Source organism: Prenolepis imparis, unplaced genomic scaffold (assembly GCF_030444845.1).
Source record: "Prenolepis imparis isolate NDT839.2.m4 unplaced genomic scaffold, iyPreImpa1.0 SCAF_7, whole genome shotgun sequence".
Classification (NCBI taxonomy): domain Eukaryota; kingdom Metazoa; phylum Arthropoda; class Insecta; order Hymenoptera; family Formicidae; genus Prenolepis; species Prenolepis imparis.
The window spans coordinates 10,238,934-10,259,988 of NW_028141165.1; the positions used below are offsets into that span (position 1 = coordinate 10,238,934).

The following is a 21,055-nucleotide window of genomic DNA, read 5'->3' on the forward strand; positions in this document are numbered from 1 at the left end:
ATCAATATATCAATCCATCAATTATTGATTTCAAAATCTCAAAAATCTCTTCTATCATTGAAGATCTTTGTATTCTTAATACTCACTAAAATATAAGGTAAGGAAACATTTGAGCTCATTGCTTGTGTGCCTTTTTGCTAAATCACTCAGCAATACTAAGCGAGTGTATTCGTGGAAGAATATGGATTTTGCAAAAATCACCGCATAACAAATATTTTTTGTAAAAAAAAAACATACAAGATTATATTAATCCTATAATGAAGCATAGAAAAGAAGAACTCGGAATTGGTCTTTACATTGAAAAATGCATCAGCAAGTAATTTTCTATCTCCTAATTGAGAAACTGAAATAATCTAATTTAAATTTAAGAAAAAAATATAATGCAGGCAATTTTGTTTGTTTCTACATTGAACAAGCTTCCAATATCTGTGCTCAATCAAAAAAATTATTAGCATTGATGAGAGAATTGTTCATTGAGAATGGATAAAGTAGGGCAATAAAGACAGTAAATATGTATGCAACAGCTAAATAAAAATGCATTCATTACAGTATCTAGTTGATCTACATCTCTCCACTGTCCGCTACTATGATCTTTTTGGAGGTCTTGCCGCTCTGAGAACCCATGGCTTCCAACTGAAACAAAGTTATTGCTCATTTTGCAATTATTGCAATTTTCTCAGGAAAAAGCATTCTTTAGAAGAATATGTAAACTTTTGCCAAAAACATGTAATCTGATTAGAGGTATTATACGAAATTTGATTAGAAATATTATACAAAATTGTACCTTTCTAACAACATCCATTCCTTCAATAACTTTTCCGAACACAACGTGTTTTCCATCAAGCCAACTGGTCTTAGCGCTGGTGATAAAGAACTGACTGCCGTTAGTGTTGGGTCCAGCGTTCGCCATAGAAAGTATACCAGGCTCGGTATGGGTAAGCTTAAAGTTCTCGTCCTCGAATCTGGTACCATAAATGGATTTACCACCAGTACCGTTGTGATTGGTGAAATCGCCACCCTGGCACATGAAATTCGGGATCACCCTGTGGAAACTGCTACCCTTGTAGCCAAAACTCTTCTCTCCGGTGCAGAGAGCGCGAAAGTTCTCCGCCGTCTTAGGGACCACATCCTTCCTCAACTGAAAAATTTCAACTTAATGTCAGCTAATCTTTATAACCTTTATTACATGTTAGTAATAAAAAATAAGTCATTAGTTAATACATATTCAAATTGTAATGCTATATTCACAAAGCAGCAAGAAAAAAATTAGTTTTTAATTTACCTAAAATTCATTAAAAATATTTATTAACAATTAAAAAAAAACAAGAAAAATTAGAATTTGAAGAATGATATAAAGAATTACATAAAGATGATGCTATTTATATATTATATATTCCAACTCATGCCATCTGTGTTTAAAACTCTAAACTGCACGTTCATATGCTCCTAATGTCTTTGCATTATGCAAAATAAAAAATAAAATTACATAAATTTACATATCTCATAAAGTGCAAAGTGTTGCTAGTATCATGCTAATCGATATACGATACGATATTTTTATTCGACAGAATATTTTTGCGGTATATAAATACCGAGAGATTTGCACTCTTTTTTAATAAAAATTTATAGAAAATATGGATGCTCGTTGATTATAATTGTTAACAAAAAAAAAAAAAAAAAAAAAGATAAGAATAAGCATGCGTTATCTTATCCGGCCATAAATATAATCGAAAATATAGCAACTTTCCGCGTGTAAGCAGGTGTTATTCTTTTACAAACTCATCTCTACAATCGAACGATTAAATCCGCCAATTTTTCTGCAAATTTCCATTTGAATGAGACATAAATTCGCTTCCTTCCCGTGACTATTAAAAATCCACACGCGTACAAGGAACAATTTTCAGAGATGCACGCCGGTCCCCCCTCCCGTCTCACGAATGGAAAATTTCCGCAACGACCGGATAGCGTGTAACACGATCATGACGCATCGCCAACAACGCGTAGTCAACTACTCGCGGCTCCCCGAGCTAATTTCGCTAAGATCGCGAATGACAAATGCCGGCCGCGTTCGTGGCTCGTTCTAACCATCGTCGAAGGACGACGATCGAGACGAAATGCTCGTTGAATCGCGCGAACCGGCACGGCGGAAAAATCAAGATGGCCAGGCATGGCCGGGGGGATTGGCGGTCAGGTCGGCGATGTCGGACGCGTTACGCTGTGAACGCGCTCGTATTTCGGCTCACCTCCATGACGATGCGACCCACGGGCTTGTCGTCCGCGGTCATGTCGAAGAAAACGCGTGGCAGTGCCATTTTCTTAGCTGCTGCGGCGAAACTTCGTAGGAGCGTGTCGAAGGACGGTCGTCTCGGGCGGGCGGTGGCTCCGAAATGGCTCGACTGCCTGAAGGTCGAATCAATTGACAGCCGGCAAATCGATCTCAACGCCATTTTACGTTCCTGGAAATCCGCCGGAAATCGATCCCACGCGTTCGCGATCCGTGTCCTTAGCAACGCGACGCCGGTTTTAGCGAGTTTTTGCGACCTTTTCGCCAGTTATTTGGCGAAAATATTATGTAATAAACGAAGGTTTTTCGGTCGTACGATTTTGTCTTTCATCGAATGAGAAAGCGGTATCGCGACCACGGCCAATCGACAGCCATTACTTTCCGGTCGGTTTCTCCGACCAATCCGATCACGAATCACGAATTCTCACTATTCTCTCGTACAGTTGTCACTAGTCAAAGTTTCTAGCGTTGATAAATAATTTTGCAATTTATGATTTCATAATATTCCGTATAACTAATAATCAAAAACATCTAAACAAATTTATATGATCGACAAATAAATTGATATCAAGTTTAGGATAATCGATTTATCTGGACTTATCGAAAATGTATCGAATCGAATAATCGAACGATTCGAGAGAAGACTGAATACATCGATTACTCTAGATGAGAAACTGCGTCAGTACATCGATGTAAAGCCCCTTGCACAATGCCAGGCAACAGGTAACAGGAACAGGAAATAGAAAATATCCACCAATAAAAGCAGGGAATAATATCGGTTCCCGGACATTTTGCTTGTTGCCTGGCATTGTGCAAGGGGCTTAATTCGCCACCAGAGTACGCTACTTTGACCCTTTTCGTCTCGAACATAATTATGTATATTATTATTAAATAGACGCGTACAATAAAATATTTCTTAATGTTACCGTACCCCAATAATTAATATTAATGTTTCAAAATGTATGTTTTTTAAGGAATATTATTTTTTATTTGAATCTGCTTCGCGATATTATTCGGTAATGAATTTTTTGCATTTTGTTGTTGCAAAATAACTGAAATAATTATATATCACAATAGATTTTTTGCGTATCTCTCTCTCTATTATTTGGATTGTATATTATACATATATTTAAATCAACATCAAAATATTATACTTTATATCTCGATCTATTAAAAAAATTAAAAAATTAAAAACAACAAGTTTTTTCATCAAGCGGCCTGGAAAAAAATCGATAAAGCGCAACAATGTGATAGTCCATGTACGAACCCGCTGCATTAAATCAAACTTGTTTGTAAATAAGAGCGTGACACATCTTAAGTTGTAGTAAAACAAAAAATGGTTCTTAAATGTCAATTATTCTATTCTTATATCGCTCGCGAGACGATGGAATTCTACAAATTTTTGCGAATAATTTTTGCGATAACGATCAGATTAACGATTAAAAAAAAAGTCGAATACTAATAGATTCGATAATTTGACTTTCATTGATTTAACATTTGATATAAAAGAAATTCTTGCAGCTGAATTAATTAATTGATTCTGAGAATCGCGATAAATAAAATATTTGAAATAAATTAATTTATTAATTATAATATCTCATCCATGTTATGTGAAGGTTTTACATCTACATTTTATTCTCTCGTGTATGTTGAACAAAATCATTTTACTTTTACGATTAATCGTGATACGGTATCCAGGCACAAACGTAAGAGTCAAGAATCGAGGACAAATAAGAGAGTTTAAAATAGAAAAAAGTAAAAAAATTAACGGAGCGAGTAACGGGTTGGAAAAATTTAATACATTCTGTCGCGTTGCTGTTTCGAGAAATCACTTTATGATAATTGATTCCGTGTACAGTGAATCAAAATCAAACGTCTCCTATTAAGAACAATTATTTTAAATCAACGAATAAAGTCTTGAAAGATTTATGATACATCTCAACTCTCTATATAGCGTTTCAAATTTTTAATTAAAATCGTTCTTTATATCTTGACGACAAAACTTTTCAACTTTTCAATTCTATAATTAGGAATTAAATTCTTCCGGATTTGTCTATCCCGATGAATAATTCTTCGCAACTCGTGAATGTCAATCATTCTTTTTGTGAGAATAAATGTTTTACGTATAAAAACTAGTTAATTAGAAGAGTCGCAGTCTCGAAACATCGGAGAATATTGCATCGGAGAACACGATCATTATTGCAAATGCAATTATATTTTCGTGAAAAATCTCGCTCGTTCGATATCATTGAATACGCAAAACATCGTAGAATTTCGTCACGTTAGAGCGACGTAAGATGATGCGTATTATTTCCAGAGCATTTATCAATTTACATGACGCGGTATATTCTTATGAAGTAGATTGAAAAATGTTCTTCGAATCGACAATGTGAATTCAAAGGAAGCTCGACTTCCTTTCCCATTGAAATGAAATGACATTAATAGAAACTTAATAATTTTTTTCTATCAAAGAATTTATCATCCAGTAAATACAGAGAATTATTATCGAAAAATATAAAATAGAAACAGATACATTGTCAAGGCAAGCTGTTATGTAACTGATTGTTATTACTTATTACATTGATTACATAATCACGATACAGAAACTATTGAGAATAAAATAAGCTGATTAATTGTTACGAAAAAATTCATTTCATTTTCGCCGTAAAATTAAATCGAGAAACATCGTGATTAAAGTATGATTCTTAAATAAAGATTCTCGTGAAAAAGCGATTCTGAGAAAATTTAGCCATTTTATAGATGTGATCTTGAATGTAAAAATATTCATACAAGGCAAGTGACCTCTTAACAACACACATGTCTAGAAGATGTTTTACATATTCGGATTTCTGGATGTTTTTTAAACATGTTTTGTTAAGAACAAGTCAAACATTTCGGGCTATTTGCACATAGAAAATAGGATAAACTATGTGTTTCTCTTTTTTAACAAATCTGTACCTAATAAATAAACATAGATAATTTGTATCGCGTATTGCTGAAATTTGACATTGACAATACATCGTCGGAATGTGTCTTTCTCTACCTGGGTATGTGAGAGTTTATTGCGTGTTTGTGACGCAGTGGGAGAGATAACTCGTGGGGGGAGATGACGCGCGAGATGGTATATATCGATACGTCTTTACCCGCAAGCCGCAAACACGCGTCTTACAACGAGAAGAAGCGTCACGTTTTCTCGTCGTGCGAAATACAAGAGATTGCGAGTTGACGGATTTAAATGTCATCGAGTTCGCTCACGTAGCCCCGTGCGTTTAAATTTAATTCGCAAAACTTGTCTTCTAAATCCGCGGCGCCCAGTTCGGAGTCTCGCGCAAGAGCCAAATGACGAGTTTATCGTTTAAAAAAAAAAAAAATCGAAAGGACCGACGACTCTCTCATGTCAACGCGAGACAAAGATTCTTCCTTATTATTCTCTTTGGATGCGCATGTGCATGCTTCAGCTAAACGGGCCGAGCGAAAGTCATGCGAATGAATGAACCGACTTGACAGCGCAAGTGATCGCGCGCATTTAAATCGATCAGCTGATCGCGCGCATTTAAATCGATCAGCTGATCACGCGTCATCGATACATGTGTATGTCGTGCGAATTTTATCGATGAGACGTTCAAGCGCGACTTTGAATTTACTGCAGACGCGCGCGTTCGAGAATGCACTCAGATGCGTTTAGACACATTGTTGTAAAAAAAGAAAAAAAAAATCGGAAAAACACTGCATTAAATCGCGATTTAGAGCGAACAAGTTCGACTAGCGATCCGTCGACGAAAGCTTGCCGCGCCGAACAGATCGAATTTTCAAAGTGAGAGTCGCGTCTATCTTTGCCATGTGTTACATGACCCAAGAGCAACTTCCGGTCTTGTACATACCGCATTCATTGTCGTGATTATACACTCATCGGTCGTAAATATACACAAAAGATCGTGTTGTTTGAACACATAAATTAACTTTTATCACAGTGACATGAACGAAATTGACATTACGACGTTCAAAAAATTCTTTATAACGAGACAAACATATGTTCGGTCATTGGAAAGAGAGAGTGAGAGAAAACGTGAAGGATCGAGTGCAGAAAGTGCAAATAACACGATAAATTTACAGACACGTACACATTCATATATACCTCACGCTGAGTTTGGTTATCGCGTGTCGTGACAGCGTGACACCGCGTGGTGCGTTTTCCGCTCCTTTTTTCTTTTCGCGGACAATCGTGTGCGCGCGTGTGTGTGTGTGTGTGTATGTGTGTTTATCACGTGTTTTGCACTACTTGGAACTGGGACAGGTATTCGTGAAAATGGAAACTGTGCTGGGTTCGAGAAGTATGCTGGATAACGTCAGCCCGCTTAACCTCGTGTTTGTGCTTTTGACTACCTGCATCGCCGGCGGAATAATTTTCCTGATTCGTCATGCTGTCAGCAGGCGGTCGCTGTCCAGCCTGGAGCAGGACTCGTCGAAAAGTAAGCATTCCTAGTCATTGTTCTTTACGGATTTCTATATGTTAGCATATATTAGGATTAGCCATAACCATGCATTTCGACTGCACGTGTTGGATGCCGCATGGGTTTGTTCCTATATTCACTTGCAATCCTCGAAAAATCTGCACTTAAAACGAGATAAATATTTGTTGAGAAAGAAAAAGATCTGAGCGCGGAAAATGTATCTTTTGTCATGCTTCTCTGAGAGAAGTTCTCTCTGCTTCTTTTTACTGACTCTTTTTAGATCAAACAGAATGCATATACATATGTATGTATTATTAAATACCCCTCTATGTTACCCGCTCGACGCGCAGTTCCCTTCGAGTGACATCTTCGCATGATTTTTTTCTTTATAACAATGATATGAGAACCATTGTATATTAATTCTCTCAATTCTCGATATCAAGAAAAATGTATTTTGCGTCAAATTTTGATTTTATGTCAAATGCCTCTTTAAAGGATAAAATTTGATCGAAATTATATCCTGCTCTTAGCTTCTAGATTCGTTTTATGTGATAAATATTTCGAATCATTTAATCAACGAATCAAAGTAAGAAAATCTTTGTTGTTTTGCCTTAATTGATTTAATAACAAACATCTCGAAGTATTTGTAACGCCCTGTGGAGTGTATTCTCTATTTTATAATAAAATATTGTATGGATTTATGATTTATTTCACAAGTAAATACGTATATGTTTGGTAACACATATCTTTGTTTTGACTGTTTGAAGAAAGATTTGTGCAAAGTAGTGTTTCTTTACAGTCAAAAGAAACACGTAGATCTTTGTATGCTTGATCTGTCAAGAGCACGTGAGGCATGAAATGCACGTGTAGCAGACTGCATTCAGAAACTCGTTTACACATTGCGTGTGTAATGTTTTAAGATTCCGTAAAGCTCGCAAGAAAGACTGATAGCGAATTCGATTGTTAATGCACATTATTAAAGGCAGTACATAATAGCATAAATAAAAGTAGTTAGATAATTAATACTATGAATTATTATTGTTATTATTATTTAATACAAATAACGATAATAATAATATTCGTAATATTAATTTTCTTACTATTTTATATAATTATGCTATTGTAAATTTGTATACCACAATCTTTAATGTGCACCATTGCACACTAATGCATTCAACCGAATTTGCTAGGAGTTCTTGGTTTGCGTGTATACGAGGATGGATATGGCAGAGTGAATCCCATTTGCCTAGGTGTTCCGACATAGAATTCCCTAATTGATCTAAGACGAAAAAACGATCGCTCTGAATAGTGCAATCAAGATTATAGGAAAACAAGACTTCTTTGAATCCTTACAGGACGAAGGCATTTCAATATTCTTTAATGTTCTTGTGAACTAATTGTAAGTTTACAATCTATATATTGTAATCTTACACATATGAAATTGTAGATATTTGTCCCAATGATAAATTTCTAGTTTAAACATTTAGTATCCCTGATAGAAAAAGCCATTTTTTTCAATATTTCGATTGTTAATTAACTCAAATATCTAGATATCTTAATTCATATCTAGATTTGTGTCGGATTGTGCCTTTTTGTTATATTATTAAATTATATTATTAAAATATATTTTCAAATAATAATAATAATATTTAAATAATATAATACATTATTTTATAATATAATAATATTAAATAATATAACAATTTAATATTTTAAATATTTATTATTATTATATTATATTATTATTATTATATATTAATATTATTTTTGTTATATATTATTATATATTATACATACATATTATTTTACATGTTACATATTTTTCAAATTAATAATAATTAAAATAATTAAAATGATACTTTTTATCTGTTTTAAAATTTGACACTCAAATTATTTTTTTCTTCATAACTAAACTGCAAAAAAACTACAAAAATTATTTTTTTCTATTTATTTATTAATATATTTATTATTTATTTGAAATTAATTAATTTATATATATTTTTATATATATATTATGTGCTGCTGATTTTTTTGTTATATTTCTTTCAAGTTGCACTTGTTATAAAAAAAGTAAAACATTTAAAAAATTGTTTTGTTCTCTAAAAGTTAATTTTTTATAGATATAAATTATTTAAAATAATTTATAGTTAATTTTTTTATTCAGAATCTCAAGAGAAAATGATCAAATGTGAATGGATCCAGATAAATCGAATTAGGTTACTATAAAATATAATATAAGAGTTAAGTAGGTCGAGACTGAAAGAATATTCATTGACCATATCGAATCAACAATAAACACATCTTTATTTTGCAAAAAAAAAAAAAGGATCTCATTATATACGTCTCGATATTTCGCTTTTGCTCTTACAAAATAATAAAGTCTCTCCCTCTCATGACTAAACGGATGTGTTAAAGTTAAATCACATACATCGCACGTTATTTATTAGATCTCTGTGATTCAGTGCATGTCCCATTTACTTCTCTTTGTCGTTTTGTGTATGTGTATATGGAGATGGTTTATAATTTGTGCTACAACCGGCAAGAGACTGCCTCTTCATGAAATAAATTGAAATTTTTTATATAAGGCTTCACTTTTGATAAAATCGACTTTAAATATTAATTGAATAGATATGCACATCGAGATACACGTATTCTCAATTAATATTTAAAATCGATTTGATCAGAAACGAAGTCTCATCTGAAAAAAGTTAATTTTGCAATTTTGACTTATTTTTTGAAGAATCAGTCTCTTGTATAACGAATTACGGATCGCTTTATATATAATTACATAAAATCGCACATCTTTTTACATGATACGTTATGTTTATATAGAAACCACGATACACATCTATAATATAATGTACATGCACTTTCATGTTTCGATTATTGATACTGATGCGTGGGCAGATAAAAAAAAAATCTTTATTTATATTTTTTATCTTTTACTTATCTATCTAGTATTTATCAAAAAATATTTTTTAGAAAATTTTACATATTTTGATATTCTATGTAATTTCAGTTATTATTTGTATGTATTTATATAAAAATTCTCTCTTTCTCTCTCTCTCTCTCTCTCTCTCTCTCTCTCTCTCTCTCTCTCTCTCTCTCTCTCTCTCTCTCTCTGTATATGTCTTTTTGATTTTAATACTTCTTTTAATACTTATTTTACGTGAAATTATACCTGGGATGTATACCTAAGATTGTTTAAATATTTTCAGATATATACAGGGTGTCCGGTAATAGTCACGCCAACCGTCGTATGCAGATTCCTGGGATCATTTGGAGACGATTTTTCTTCAGCAAAAATGTCGAGACACCAATAATTTTCGAGTTATAAGCGATTGAAAATAAAGGGTTTTTCGCAAACTAAGCCTTGTGGAAATAAAATAATAATAAATTCACATTCTTCAGTTAATTTTAGGTAGAGTTTACTTTAATAGAATTTTAATTTAAGGCTTAGTTACAAAGATACATGATGGCAAAAATTGAAAACATGCAAAAAATAATGACCTCTCTCGACATTTTCGCTGAGGAAAAATCGTCTCCAAATGATCCTAGGAATCTGCACACGACGGTTGGCGTGACTATTACCGGACACCCTGCATATATATATTTTTTATTTTTTTGTAGATTATCATAATGCTGATGCAGACAATAGAAAAAGAAAAGAGAAAAAAGACAATAGAAACAATAAAAGAAGAAAAGAAACAAAAAAGAGAAAAAAGAAATCATATTCTAAAGCTATTAGAAAGAAAATATAAAATTGAAATAAGAAAGAATCGAAGAACATTCTCTAAATTCCATAGATTTTTAAAGTAAAATTTCATAGAATTTTAAAGTAAAAATCTTCTATGCTTTTCTAAAAGGCATTTAAAAACCTACCCGACGTATTTCTATTAATATAATTAATCGAAACATGAAAGAGTAAAAATAAATGAGAAAAAAATTAATAAAGGTAAAAAATAAATGGGAAAATTCATAAGAATTGCTATGATATATACTAGAGTTTCTTAATGATTTAGTTCTCTTTCTTTCTATTTCCGGATTCTAAGTTTACTAGATATTTTCAATCAAGATATTTTTTTTCGTTTAAAATATAAAAGAAATGTTGATGAAAAAAAATGATGATAGATATTGAAAAAAATTTGTTAGTAGTATGCATTATGATTGTTGGTTAAACAATTTAGAAATACATTTTTTTTTATATACGTTATTTAATTTAATATTGTATGAATTATTATTTTATTATATTTTATTAATATATTGTATACATTATTATTATTTTATCTTTTACTTTTCTTTCATATTTTGTATATATTAAATTATAAAAAAATTATAAATTTAAAAAATGCCAAGTTGTCAGACAGAGTTCTAAATTATAATACACTAATATCTAAACACTAATGCCAATAAATCACTCTTATTCATTAGAAAGCGTCAACAATGTTTTTTTTTTCCCATTTCGTTATTAGTCAATGGCTTTAATTACTCTTTAATGGATATCTTTAAATCCATTATATTATTTAAAGAAGTACTATTTTTATGGTTTTATAACACAAAAAAGTTTTTGTAATTTGTCAATTAGATGTGAGTTTTCTTTTTTGAGAAATATTCAAAAGTAACGATATCTTTTTGCTATAATTTTACGAGTTAATTAATTTTGATATATAGTATTTACTTAAAAAAAATATGGTGTTGCGATTTTAAAAAATATGAACAAAAATGAAGCGAAAAAAGAAATGTATATAGTACAGGTCTGTACAGATTCTAGAAGACAGGTACTGTACAGATATTGTACAGGTTCTATAGAAAACAGATGAGTTTCCAAGTGACAAGTGCGCATGTAAATTACAACGCAGAATATATTATATTACGTCATATAATGATTCTAGTGTACTCATTTTTTTTATTTAATTATAATTTTAACATACATAACAGAAGTTTCACGTCTATCCTCAATAGGTGTTGGAAATATTAATCTTCTACTTAAAGTTTGACAATTGAAATAGTTATATCGCAATTATAAAATTGTAACTTTTCGTATGCATGAAAAACGATATCATTTTATATCGCGATTTTATCAATCATCAAAATATTCATATTTAATATTCGATTTTCTGTTTATTTTATTAAATAAGGTGAATATAAAGCCCTGCGCGCAATAGAAAAAATATTAAGAATAGGAATAAATATTAAGCATTAAGCTTCTTGCACATTACAAAAGTACAAGCAATAGGAACAGAAAATAAAAAATATTCATCAATAGAAGCAAAGAATATATAGATATTCTTGAAAGAGTAAAAATAAATGAGAAAAAAATTAATAAAGGTAAAAATAAATGAGAAATCTAACAATAGTGTTATCCCCAATATCTATCTACTTCTGTTGATGCATGGATATTCCCTGTTCTTATTGTATATACTTTTATATTGTATGCCTAATGCTTAATATTTATTCCTATTCATAATATTTTTTCTATTGTGCGCAGGGCCTAAGGCCTAAGATAACGAGAATCTCACAATAATCCTAGAGCGAAATTTTGTCCTTGAGAAAACATAAAAACGCATAGCGACTAAAGTGAATCGTTTACATATGTTTGTTGTAAATCTGACATTTTTACAGAAAAGATATTTTTTTTCTTAGAAACACAAGGCTGTTTTTTGTGACAAAATGTATTGTACATTATTGTAATCTTAAGTATAAGAATGTATTGTAAATACATAACTTATATCATAAATTATACACTTGTATACTCTATTGTATATTTCTATATACTGTATTCTTTACTTATTAAATACTAGAAATCTGTCGATAAAATAAATTTTGTTTGTTGTAAAAAAATTTTTGGGATATTTTTCGTCAAAGTTTGTAATAAACATAAATTCATTTGTCATGACTGGTAAACAAAAAGTTTTACAAGTATTAGAGATCTTTGTCATATTATTAAATTAATTATGCATAGATATAATACATGCAAAGTGTACTATAATTTAAAAAATATATATATTCTAAGAAAAGAATTATTTATATATATATGATGTTTTCCAACAAAATTTTTCTATTAAATAAATACTAAATAATTAAATATAAAGTGAAATAGAGAAATTTAATTATTTAATATTTATTTAATAGAAAAATTTTGTTGGATTGCATCAAACTATTAACAACTGCGAGCATTCGACTGTACTATAATTACACTATAATATTTATGGATAGTTATATTTGATTTGATATTAAGTATTAATTAAGGAAATGATAGTGTAAAATTCGAGTAAAACATTTTCTCCCTTAATGACTCTGATTAATCTAAAAAAAGAAATCGGATTAGGATAAAATATTTTGAGCATAACTAAAATATTTTGAACATAACTCGAACACTTAAAATTTTTTTGTATTTATTAAAGATATATTTATTAAAATGTGCGTTTTTTATTGTATATTTTATTATATTTATTCGAAACATTGAATTTTATTCGAAACAATAATTCAGGCGAAAACTATTTATCGTGATGTTAGAATGTTTTTCGAATTTATTTAGTTAGTCATCGTTAACAAATGTATCTAATGACAGTGAAATTTTGTATTGTAATTTATAAATTTCACACCGTCTACACAGGTAATGTGTGCAATACCTGTTACACATATGTATGTAATATGTGCAACATATGTATATTTTATTATATCTGTTTGACACACTGACAACAATTCTGGCGAAAACTGTAAATTATTTATCGTAATGTTAGAACGTTTTTAGAATTTACCTTAGTTAGTCATTGTTAATAAGTGTATCTAATATGTAGACGGTGAAATTTAAATCACAAGTAGTGTGTGCAAGCAACACCTGTTCCATAGATGTATGCAATATATATATATATATATATATATATATATATATATATATATTTGTTGTAACATATGTTGTAACCAGTTAAATAGTTTTGAAAAGGATTTAATAGTTTAACTATCTGTATAACCCTGCAATGTTGTAATAAAATTAATTCGCTATATATTTTTCTTATCGCGATATTTCTTATGTCCGAATCTGTTATCCAAATTAACGAAAAATAAACAGAATTGTTTGTTCGAGTAAAATAAAATGTTGAATAGTGACTCTTCTCAGTTCGGTCTTAATTTAAATCTTAAATTCCAAATACCCTTCTCCCTCTCTCTCTCTCTTTATCTGTCTCTAATTGTCTAAAAATTAAAAGAAAACAACATGTAAAGACAAAAAAATCGTTAAAAGGTACATATTTTGAGACACATAATAAAAGATTCTTATAGAGTATACTATTTCCGCGCCATGAAAAGTTCTCTCATAAGCTTAGAATTTGACTTCCGCTAATACTTATAATCAGTATTATCCTTTGAATATAAGATTGCTCAAAAAATGCTAATTTTCAACATTGTTTTCTTAACTATTTTTTTTGTAACTTTTTAACTCTATATTTTTTTTATAATTACGAGATGCATCGCATCGCGCGCGTTTTTCTGTTTATCTAAATAATTCAACGTCTTCTCGAATTTTTATAAAGGCGATACTTTTACAATACATTAATAAAGTCACGCATTGCAAAACATGTAAATCGTGTCAATATTTATTATCGCGCAATCAATAGAATAATACCGCTCATATTTACGCACGAAATATTACGTATTATACGATAATAAATATAATAATTTATTAAATATATAACAACGCCATGAAAATCAATATAAATGCATATTTATTTGTAACTTGCGCAAACAATGGTTTTGTCTAACTATAAGTAATAATATTTATTATATGTGAATAGTTTTATTTGATTTTTGCGTAATTTTATGTACATGGTTGTGATCGCATATACAGAGTATCTTCGAATTGAAACAAGAGTAAATTCTAATTTAAAAAATTATAAAATTAAATTAAAAGTAATTATAAAATAAATTTAAAAATATCAAATAAATTTTTTTCATACGAAACATCATTATATATTTAGAGAAAATCAATTTTGATAATTGGAAAATTATATTAACTTTGTCTCATTTTTTTGAAGTTAAATTAGTTAACATTGTGTTATGTTGAATTTTTTTGCTTTATACTTATACAATTCAGCTTTACACAATTAGCTTATTATTAGCTCGACATGGGTCTTTTTTCTTTTAACCACCACTTTGATAGGTGACCAGTGACGCTGAGCTGATTTCTTGCGTGAAAGTTTTTCCGAGGAGTGTTTCACTCAAAAAATTTTATGAGTGCTCACCCATAAATCCCCCCTTTTCAAGCATTCCCCCCCCCCCATAATCATTAGGCATGCTGAACACATGCTGAGCACAGTAGTGGTCCCATTGTAATATTCAGACCAATCCCTTACTTCACATCCCTTCCATTAGTTGTAAGCCTGTTGTTCTGCATTTTGGCTGATTTTTCTGACTAGCCCAGTGCTTAGTTCGTGTCTAGCTAGCGTAGTATATAGAAGAAACGCAGCAGTAAAAAAAAATTTTTTGTACATTATTGGACACACATATTAACACAAATATGTTAATATATATAGCAGCTCTTATAATAGCATATTTATTATGCATATTTATGTTATTATTTATATTAGATTCTATGTGGAATATTATATATATGCAACGTTGGTTATTTTCACGAAGTACGTAAGGCAACATTTATTTAAAATTTTTTATATACATATATACGGAGTGTGAAAAAATCAAGTGTTTTTTTCTCCTTTATTATAAAAGAGTCAAATGTACATCAATATGTACATCGAAATTTTGTCTTTGTTCAGAGTGTTAATCTTTTGATGCATTTGTGTTTGTGTCAGATTTGGATCAGCCAGCAGCTGCACCTGTGAATGATAACGCCAATCACTCTATGCATGCTCAACGACGAAACCGATCAAAGAACAGGCGCAATAGACAAATTCCTGCACATTCTTGGGAGATCGCTACGCTCAAAGGACATACTGACCACATCTACGATTTGAGTTTTTCACATAATGGAAGATTCGTCATAACTTGCAGTGCAGGTACGTGATTAAACAAATAAGAAAAATTAGTGTTGCATTCTTAATTCGCATAACTATAACCGGTGGCATAGTTCATTTGAGTAATATACAAATATTTGTGACAATGATTACGCGAGAAGATTGAAACGCGTGAATTGAATTCGCGAAGTCGCTTCGAAAAGAATTGGTAATCTTGCGCGAGAATAAAGAATATGTTGAGTGTTTGTTGTTTTTAGCTACTGGCAGAAACGATATTTTTTTGTGTGACGTAATAAGAAATATATAAATTTTATATAACTAGAACAACACAATCGCGCGCTACGCGCGCGCCATTCTTCGATTTTTTGTTAAAAAGAATATTTAAAAAAAAAATAAAATAAAGTTTGTATAAACTTGATTGATATTTTTTCACAGAAATCAGCTGATTAAAGCATTAATTTGATAATTAAATTTTAAAATAATAATATGGTAAAAATAGTAATATTTTTAATAGTAATATAATTAAAATAGTATTATGTTGTAAATAATATGTTATAATACCTTCTTCTTGATTAATATTTTTTGATAGAAATCAACTGATATAACTGTCAAAAATATCATAACATATTATTTTAAAAATTAATTAGCAAATTAACGCTTTAATCAGCTGATTTCTGTCAAAAAATATTAATAAAGCGAAAATTTGCTAATTAAATTTTAAAATAATAATATGTTATAAAAATTAAAATAATAATATGTTTTAAATAATATAATATAATACTTAAAATTCGATTGTTATTTTTGGAAGCTATTAGCTGATTTCTGTAAAAAAATATTAATCGCAGAAAAGGTATTATAACATATTATTTGCAACATATTTCTATTTCAATTTTTATAACATATAATTATTTTAAAATTTAGTTAACAAATTTTTATTTTATTATTAATTTTTTGACAAATATCAGCTGTTTAAAGCATCAATTTGCTAATTAATTTTTAAAATAATAATATATAAAAGTTAAAATAATAATGTTTTACATAATATATTATAATTCTTTAAACTCGATTAATATTTTTGACAGAAATCAGCTGACACTGTGACAGTACATTGTTTGTAGAATATTGACGTACCAAGTAGATACAAATTTTTTAAATTATAGAATTTTTTAAATTATAATAAATATTAAGTATCATGAAATTATTTCCGCGCACCCTATACGGCGAAGACATTTTTTTATGTATATTAATTAAAAAAGTGTGTAGACTCTTATATTTTTGATACAACAGTAATCTGCAGACAATACTATTGAAATATATAAGTGAAAAATTTTTGGCTTGTTTCTAAATATTAGGTATCATGAAATTGTCGCCGCGGACCCTATATGGTGCATTTTTATATTATGTATATTAAATAAAAAAATTTGTACGCTGATGTCTGCATTCATTTTGTTTGTATTTCGATAATACATTGTTTGCAGAATATTTTGGTACCATGCAGACATCAGCGTACAAATTTTTTCATTTAATATACATAATATAAAAATGCGCCATATAGGATTCGCGCCGATAATTTCATGATACCTAATATTTAAAAACAAGCCAAAAATTGTTCACTTACATATTTCAATAGTATATTGTCTGTAGATTACTGTTGTATCAAAAATATAAGAGCCTACACACTTTTTTAATTAATATACATAAAAAAATGTCTTCGCCGCATAGGGTCTGCGGCGATAATTTCATGATACTTAATATTTTAATTAATTAACAGAATTTGTACGTTAGTGTCTGCTTGGTACGACAATATTCTACAAACAATGTACTGTCACAGTGTCAACTAATTTCTGTCAAAAATATTATTCGAGTTTAAAGAATTATAACGTAATATGTAAAACATTATTATTTTAATTTTTATATAATATTATTTTAAAAATTAATTAGCAAATTGACGCTTTAAACAGCTGATATTTGTCAAAAAATTAATAATAAAGTAAAAATTATTACATAAAAATTTGTTAACTAAATTTTAAAATAATTATATGTTATAAAAATTGAAATAGAAATATGTTGCAAATAATATGTTATAATACCTTTTCTGCGATTAATATTTTTTGACAGAAATCAGCTGATATCTTTCAAAAATAACAATCAAATTTTAAGTATTATATTATATTATTTAAAACATATTATTATTTTAATTTTTATAACATATTATTATTCCAAAATTTAATTATCAAATTTTCGTTTTATTAATATTTTTTGACAGAAATCAGCGAATAACTGTCAAAAATATTAATCAAGTTTGAAGTATTGTAACATATTATTTAAACATATTGCTTTTTTAAAACATATTATTTTAATTTTTATAACACATTATTTAAAAATTTAATTAGCAAATTAACGCTTTATTAATATTTTTTTACATATATGATTAAAGCGTTAATTTGCTAATTAAATTATAAAATAATATGTTATATGTTATAAAAATTAAAATAATAATATGTTTTAAATAAAATGTTATAGTACTTTAAACTCGATTAATATTTTTGACAGTTATCAGCTGATTTCTGTCAAAAAACATTATTCGAGTTTAAAGTATTATAATATATTATTTACTACATTATTATTTTACATTATTTTAATTTCTATAACATATTTTTATTTTAAAGTTTAATTAGCAAATTAACGCTTTAATTAGCTGATTTCTGTCAAAAAATATTAATCGAGTTTAAATAAACTTTATATTATTTTTGTTTAAATATTTTTCTTTTTAATATAAGATCGAAGAATGACGCGCTCGTAGTGCGCGCTTGTGTTTTCTTTAGTCCCTCTCTGAAAAAGGCATATTATTGATTTTTGAAAGTCTCGAAGTTTTCTAGAAAATCTTGAAATGTATTGTTGCCTCTCTTCCGCGTTGCCGATTGGTTCTGTCGTTGCGCTTATTTCGTGAGCGGGTGTCATTATTTTGACATTTGTGTGCATCGAGGAGTTAATAGTGTATTGAAAGTTATGTGTATCAACATTTTGTGTATATAATTGCAATTAGCGAGTAAATTGTTAAAATATAAAGAATACGTTTATTAATTTTGGGATTGATTGGTTTCGATTACAGTTTTTCAGTTAGAAAGGAAAAAACATGCAATATCATAACTATACTTTGTAAAATGGAATAAAATTGAAAATGATTGTTTAGTATCGCAATGCAATTATCTGAGAATTTTATTATAGAAGATAGATTGCTTTGGACTTGAAGAAATATAATATATTTGATTTGAACTTTGAGTGATTTATATATTGAGTGATTTATTTATATTGTTGCAATAGCAATTATCTATCATTAAACCAATGCAAGCAAGAAGATGTTATAAAATATTTTACAGTATTTTATATTTATTTAAATATATGAGATATATATATATAAATATTAAATCATTTTCAGTAGAAAATTGAAAGGTGTCATAGGAATAAAACTGGCAATTTTAACTTTCAATTTTCTACTGAAAATGATTAATATTTATATACATCTCATATATTTAAATATATATAAAATAGTGTAAAATACTTTATAATATCTTCTTGCTTACATTGGTTTAGTGATAGATAATTGTTATTGCAACAATTATAAATAAATTACTCAATACATAAATCATTCAAAGTTCCAATATATTTCTTCAAGTCCAAAGCAATCTATTTTCTCTAATAAAATTCTCAGATAACTGCATTGAGATACTAAACAATCCTTTTCAAATTTATTCCATTTTACAAAGTATAGTTATTATATGTTTTTTCCTTTCTAATTGAGAAACTGTAATCGAAACTACTCAATAGCAAAATTAATAAACATGTCTTCTTCAGATTTTAACAATTTACTCGTTAATTGCAATTATATACACAAAATTCCTTGTGATACACACAACTTTTAATACACTATTAACCCCTCTATGCACACAACTGTCAAAATATGCAATGCCGTTCATGAAATAAGAGCAATTACAAAACCAATTGGCAACGCGAAAAAGAGGCAACAATAACTTCGAGACTTTCGAGAATCGACTTAACATGCACTTTTTAAAAAGAGACTAGAACAACATAAGCGCGCGCTATGCGCGCGCCATTCTTCGATTTTATATAAAAAGAATGATATTTTTATATAAAGTTTGTTTAAACTTGATTAATTTTTTTTGACAGAAATCAGCTGATTAAAACGTTAATTTGTTAATTAAATTTTAAAATAATAATATGTAATAAAAATTATAAAGTAATAATATGTTTTAAATAAAATGTTATAGTACTTTAAACTCGATTAATATTTTTTCACAGAAATCAGTTAATAACTGTCAAAAGATATTAATCGAGTTTAAACATACTATAACATTTTATTTAAAACATTATTTTATAATTTTTATTACTAATTATTCTTTTAAAATTTAATTAACAAATTAACATTTTAATCAGCTAATTTCTATAAAAAAATACTAATAAATCGTTAATTTGCTAATTAAATTTTAAAATAATAGGTTATAAAAATTTAAATGGAAATATGTTGTAAATAATATGTTATAATGCCTTATCTGCGATTAATATTTTTTGATAGAAAGCACCTGATAACTGTCAAAAATATTAATCGAGTTTAAGGAAAATTATAACATAATATTTAAAACATATAATTTTAATTTTTATAACACATTCTTATTTTAAAATTTAATTAGCAAACAAATTAACGCTTTAATCAGCTGATTTCTGTCAAAAAATACTAATAAAGCGTTAATTAAATTTTAAAATAATATTATGTCATAAAAAGTAAAATAATGATATGTTATAAATAAAATGTTATAGTACTTTTTAAACTCGATTAATATATTTTGACAGTTATATCAGCTGATTTCTGTATCATTCTTTTTAACATAAAATTGAAGAATAACGCGCGCTTGTGTTGTTCTAGTCCTTTTCTAAAAAAAAACATGTTAAATCGATTCCCGCAATTATTGTTGACAATCATCGCGAGGATCAGCAGTTTGATAGTTTATCCAAAATTAAATTAAATTAAATAATAATATATGTTTTAATATTTTAAATTAGATTAATATTTTTGACAGTTATGAGCTGCTTTTTTCAAAAAATATTAATCGCGGACAAATAAGTTTATATTAAAAGAATATATTATAACATACCCGTATAATATTATTTACATATCTACAACATATTATTATAATTAAAATTATAATATTTTGTAAGTAATACACACAGAGAATTTTATCTTAAAATTTACCCTGAAAATCATGGTAATCGTGGGACAATATGATATGGAAAGAATTTTATGAGAATTTCCCTGATCAATATTTATCACAATA

At 28.6% G+C, this 21,055-nt stretch overlaps 2 protein-coding genes across 3 annotated transcripts in view; one reads left to right on the forward strand and one right to left on the reverse strand.

Annotated features, from left to right (window-relative positions):
• Positions 1–512: 512 nt before the first annotated feature.
• LOC145938542 (peptidyl-prolyl cis-trans isomerase) lies at positions 513–2,551 on the reverse strand. The gene is made up of 3 exons (XM_083042254.1): positions 2,244–2,551; positions 785–1,138; positions 513–633 (listed from the first exon to the last, which is right to left on the reverse strand). The coding sequence occupies exons 1-3, from the start codon at positions 2,445–2,447 to the stop codon at positions 562–564; spliced, it is 630 nt and encodes a 209-aa protein (XP_082898380.1). The 5' UTR covers positions 2,448–2,551; the 3' UTR covers positions 513–561.
• A 2,866-nt stretch (positions 2,552–5,417) lies between these two features.
• Positions 5,418–21,055, forward strand: part of LOC145939071 (transducin beta-like protein 2) — a 35,067-nt gene continuing 19,429 nt past the window's right edge. Inside the window, exons 1-2 of one of the 2 annotated variants that reach the window (XM_083043131.1) lie at positions 5,418–6,753; positions 15,543–15,746. In XM_083043131.1, coding sequence (XP_082899257.1) covers positions 6,591–6,753; positions 15,543–15,746 — 367 coding nt within the window. In that variant the 5' untranslated portion in view covers positions 5,418–6,590. The remainder of the gene's footprint in view (positions 6,754–15,542; positions 15,747–21,055) is intronic. The other variant, XM_083043132.1, reaches the window with a different exon arrangement.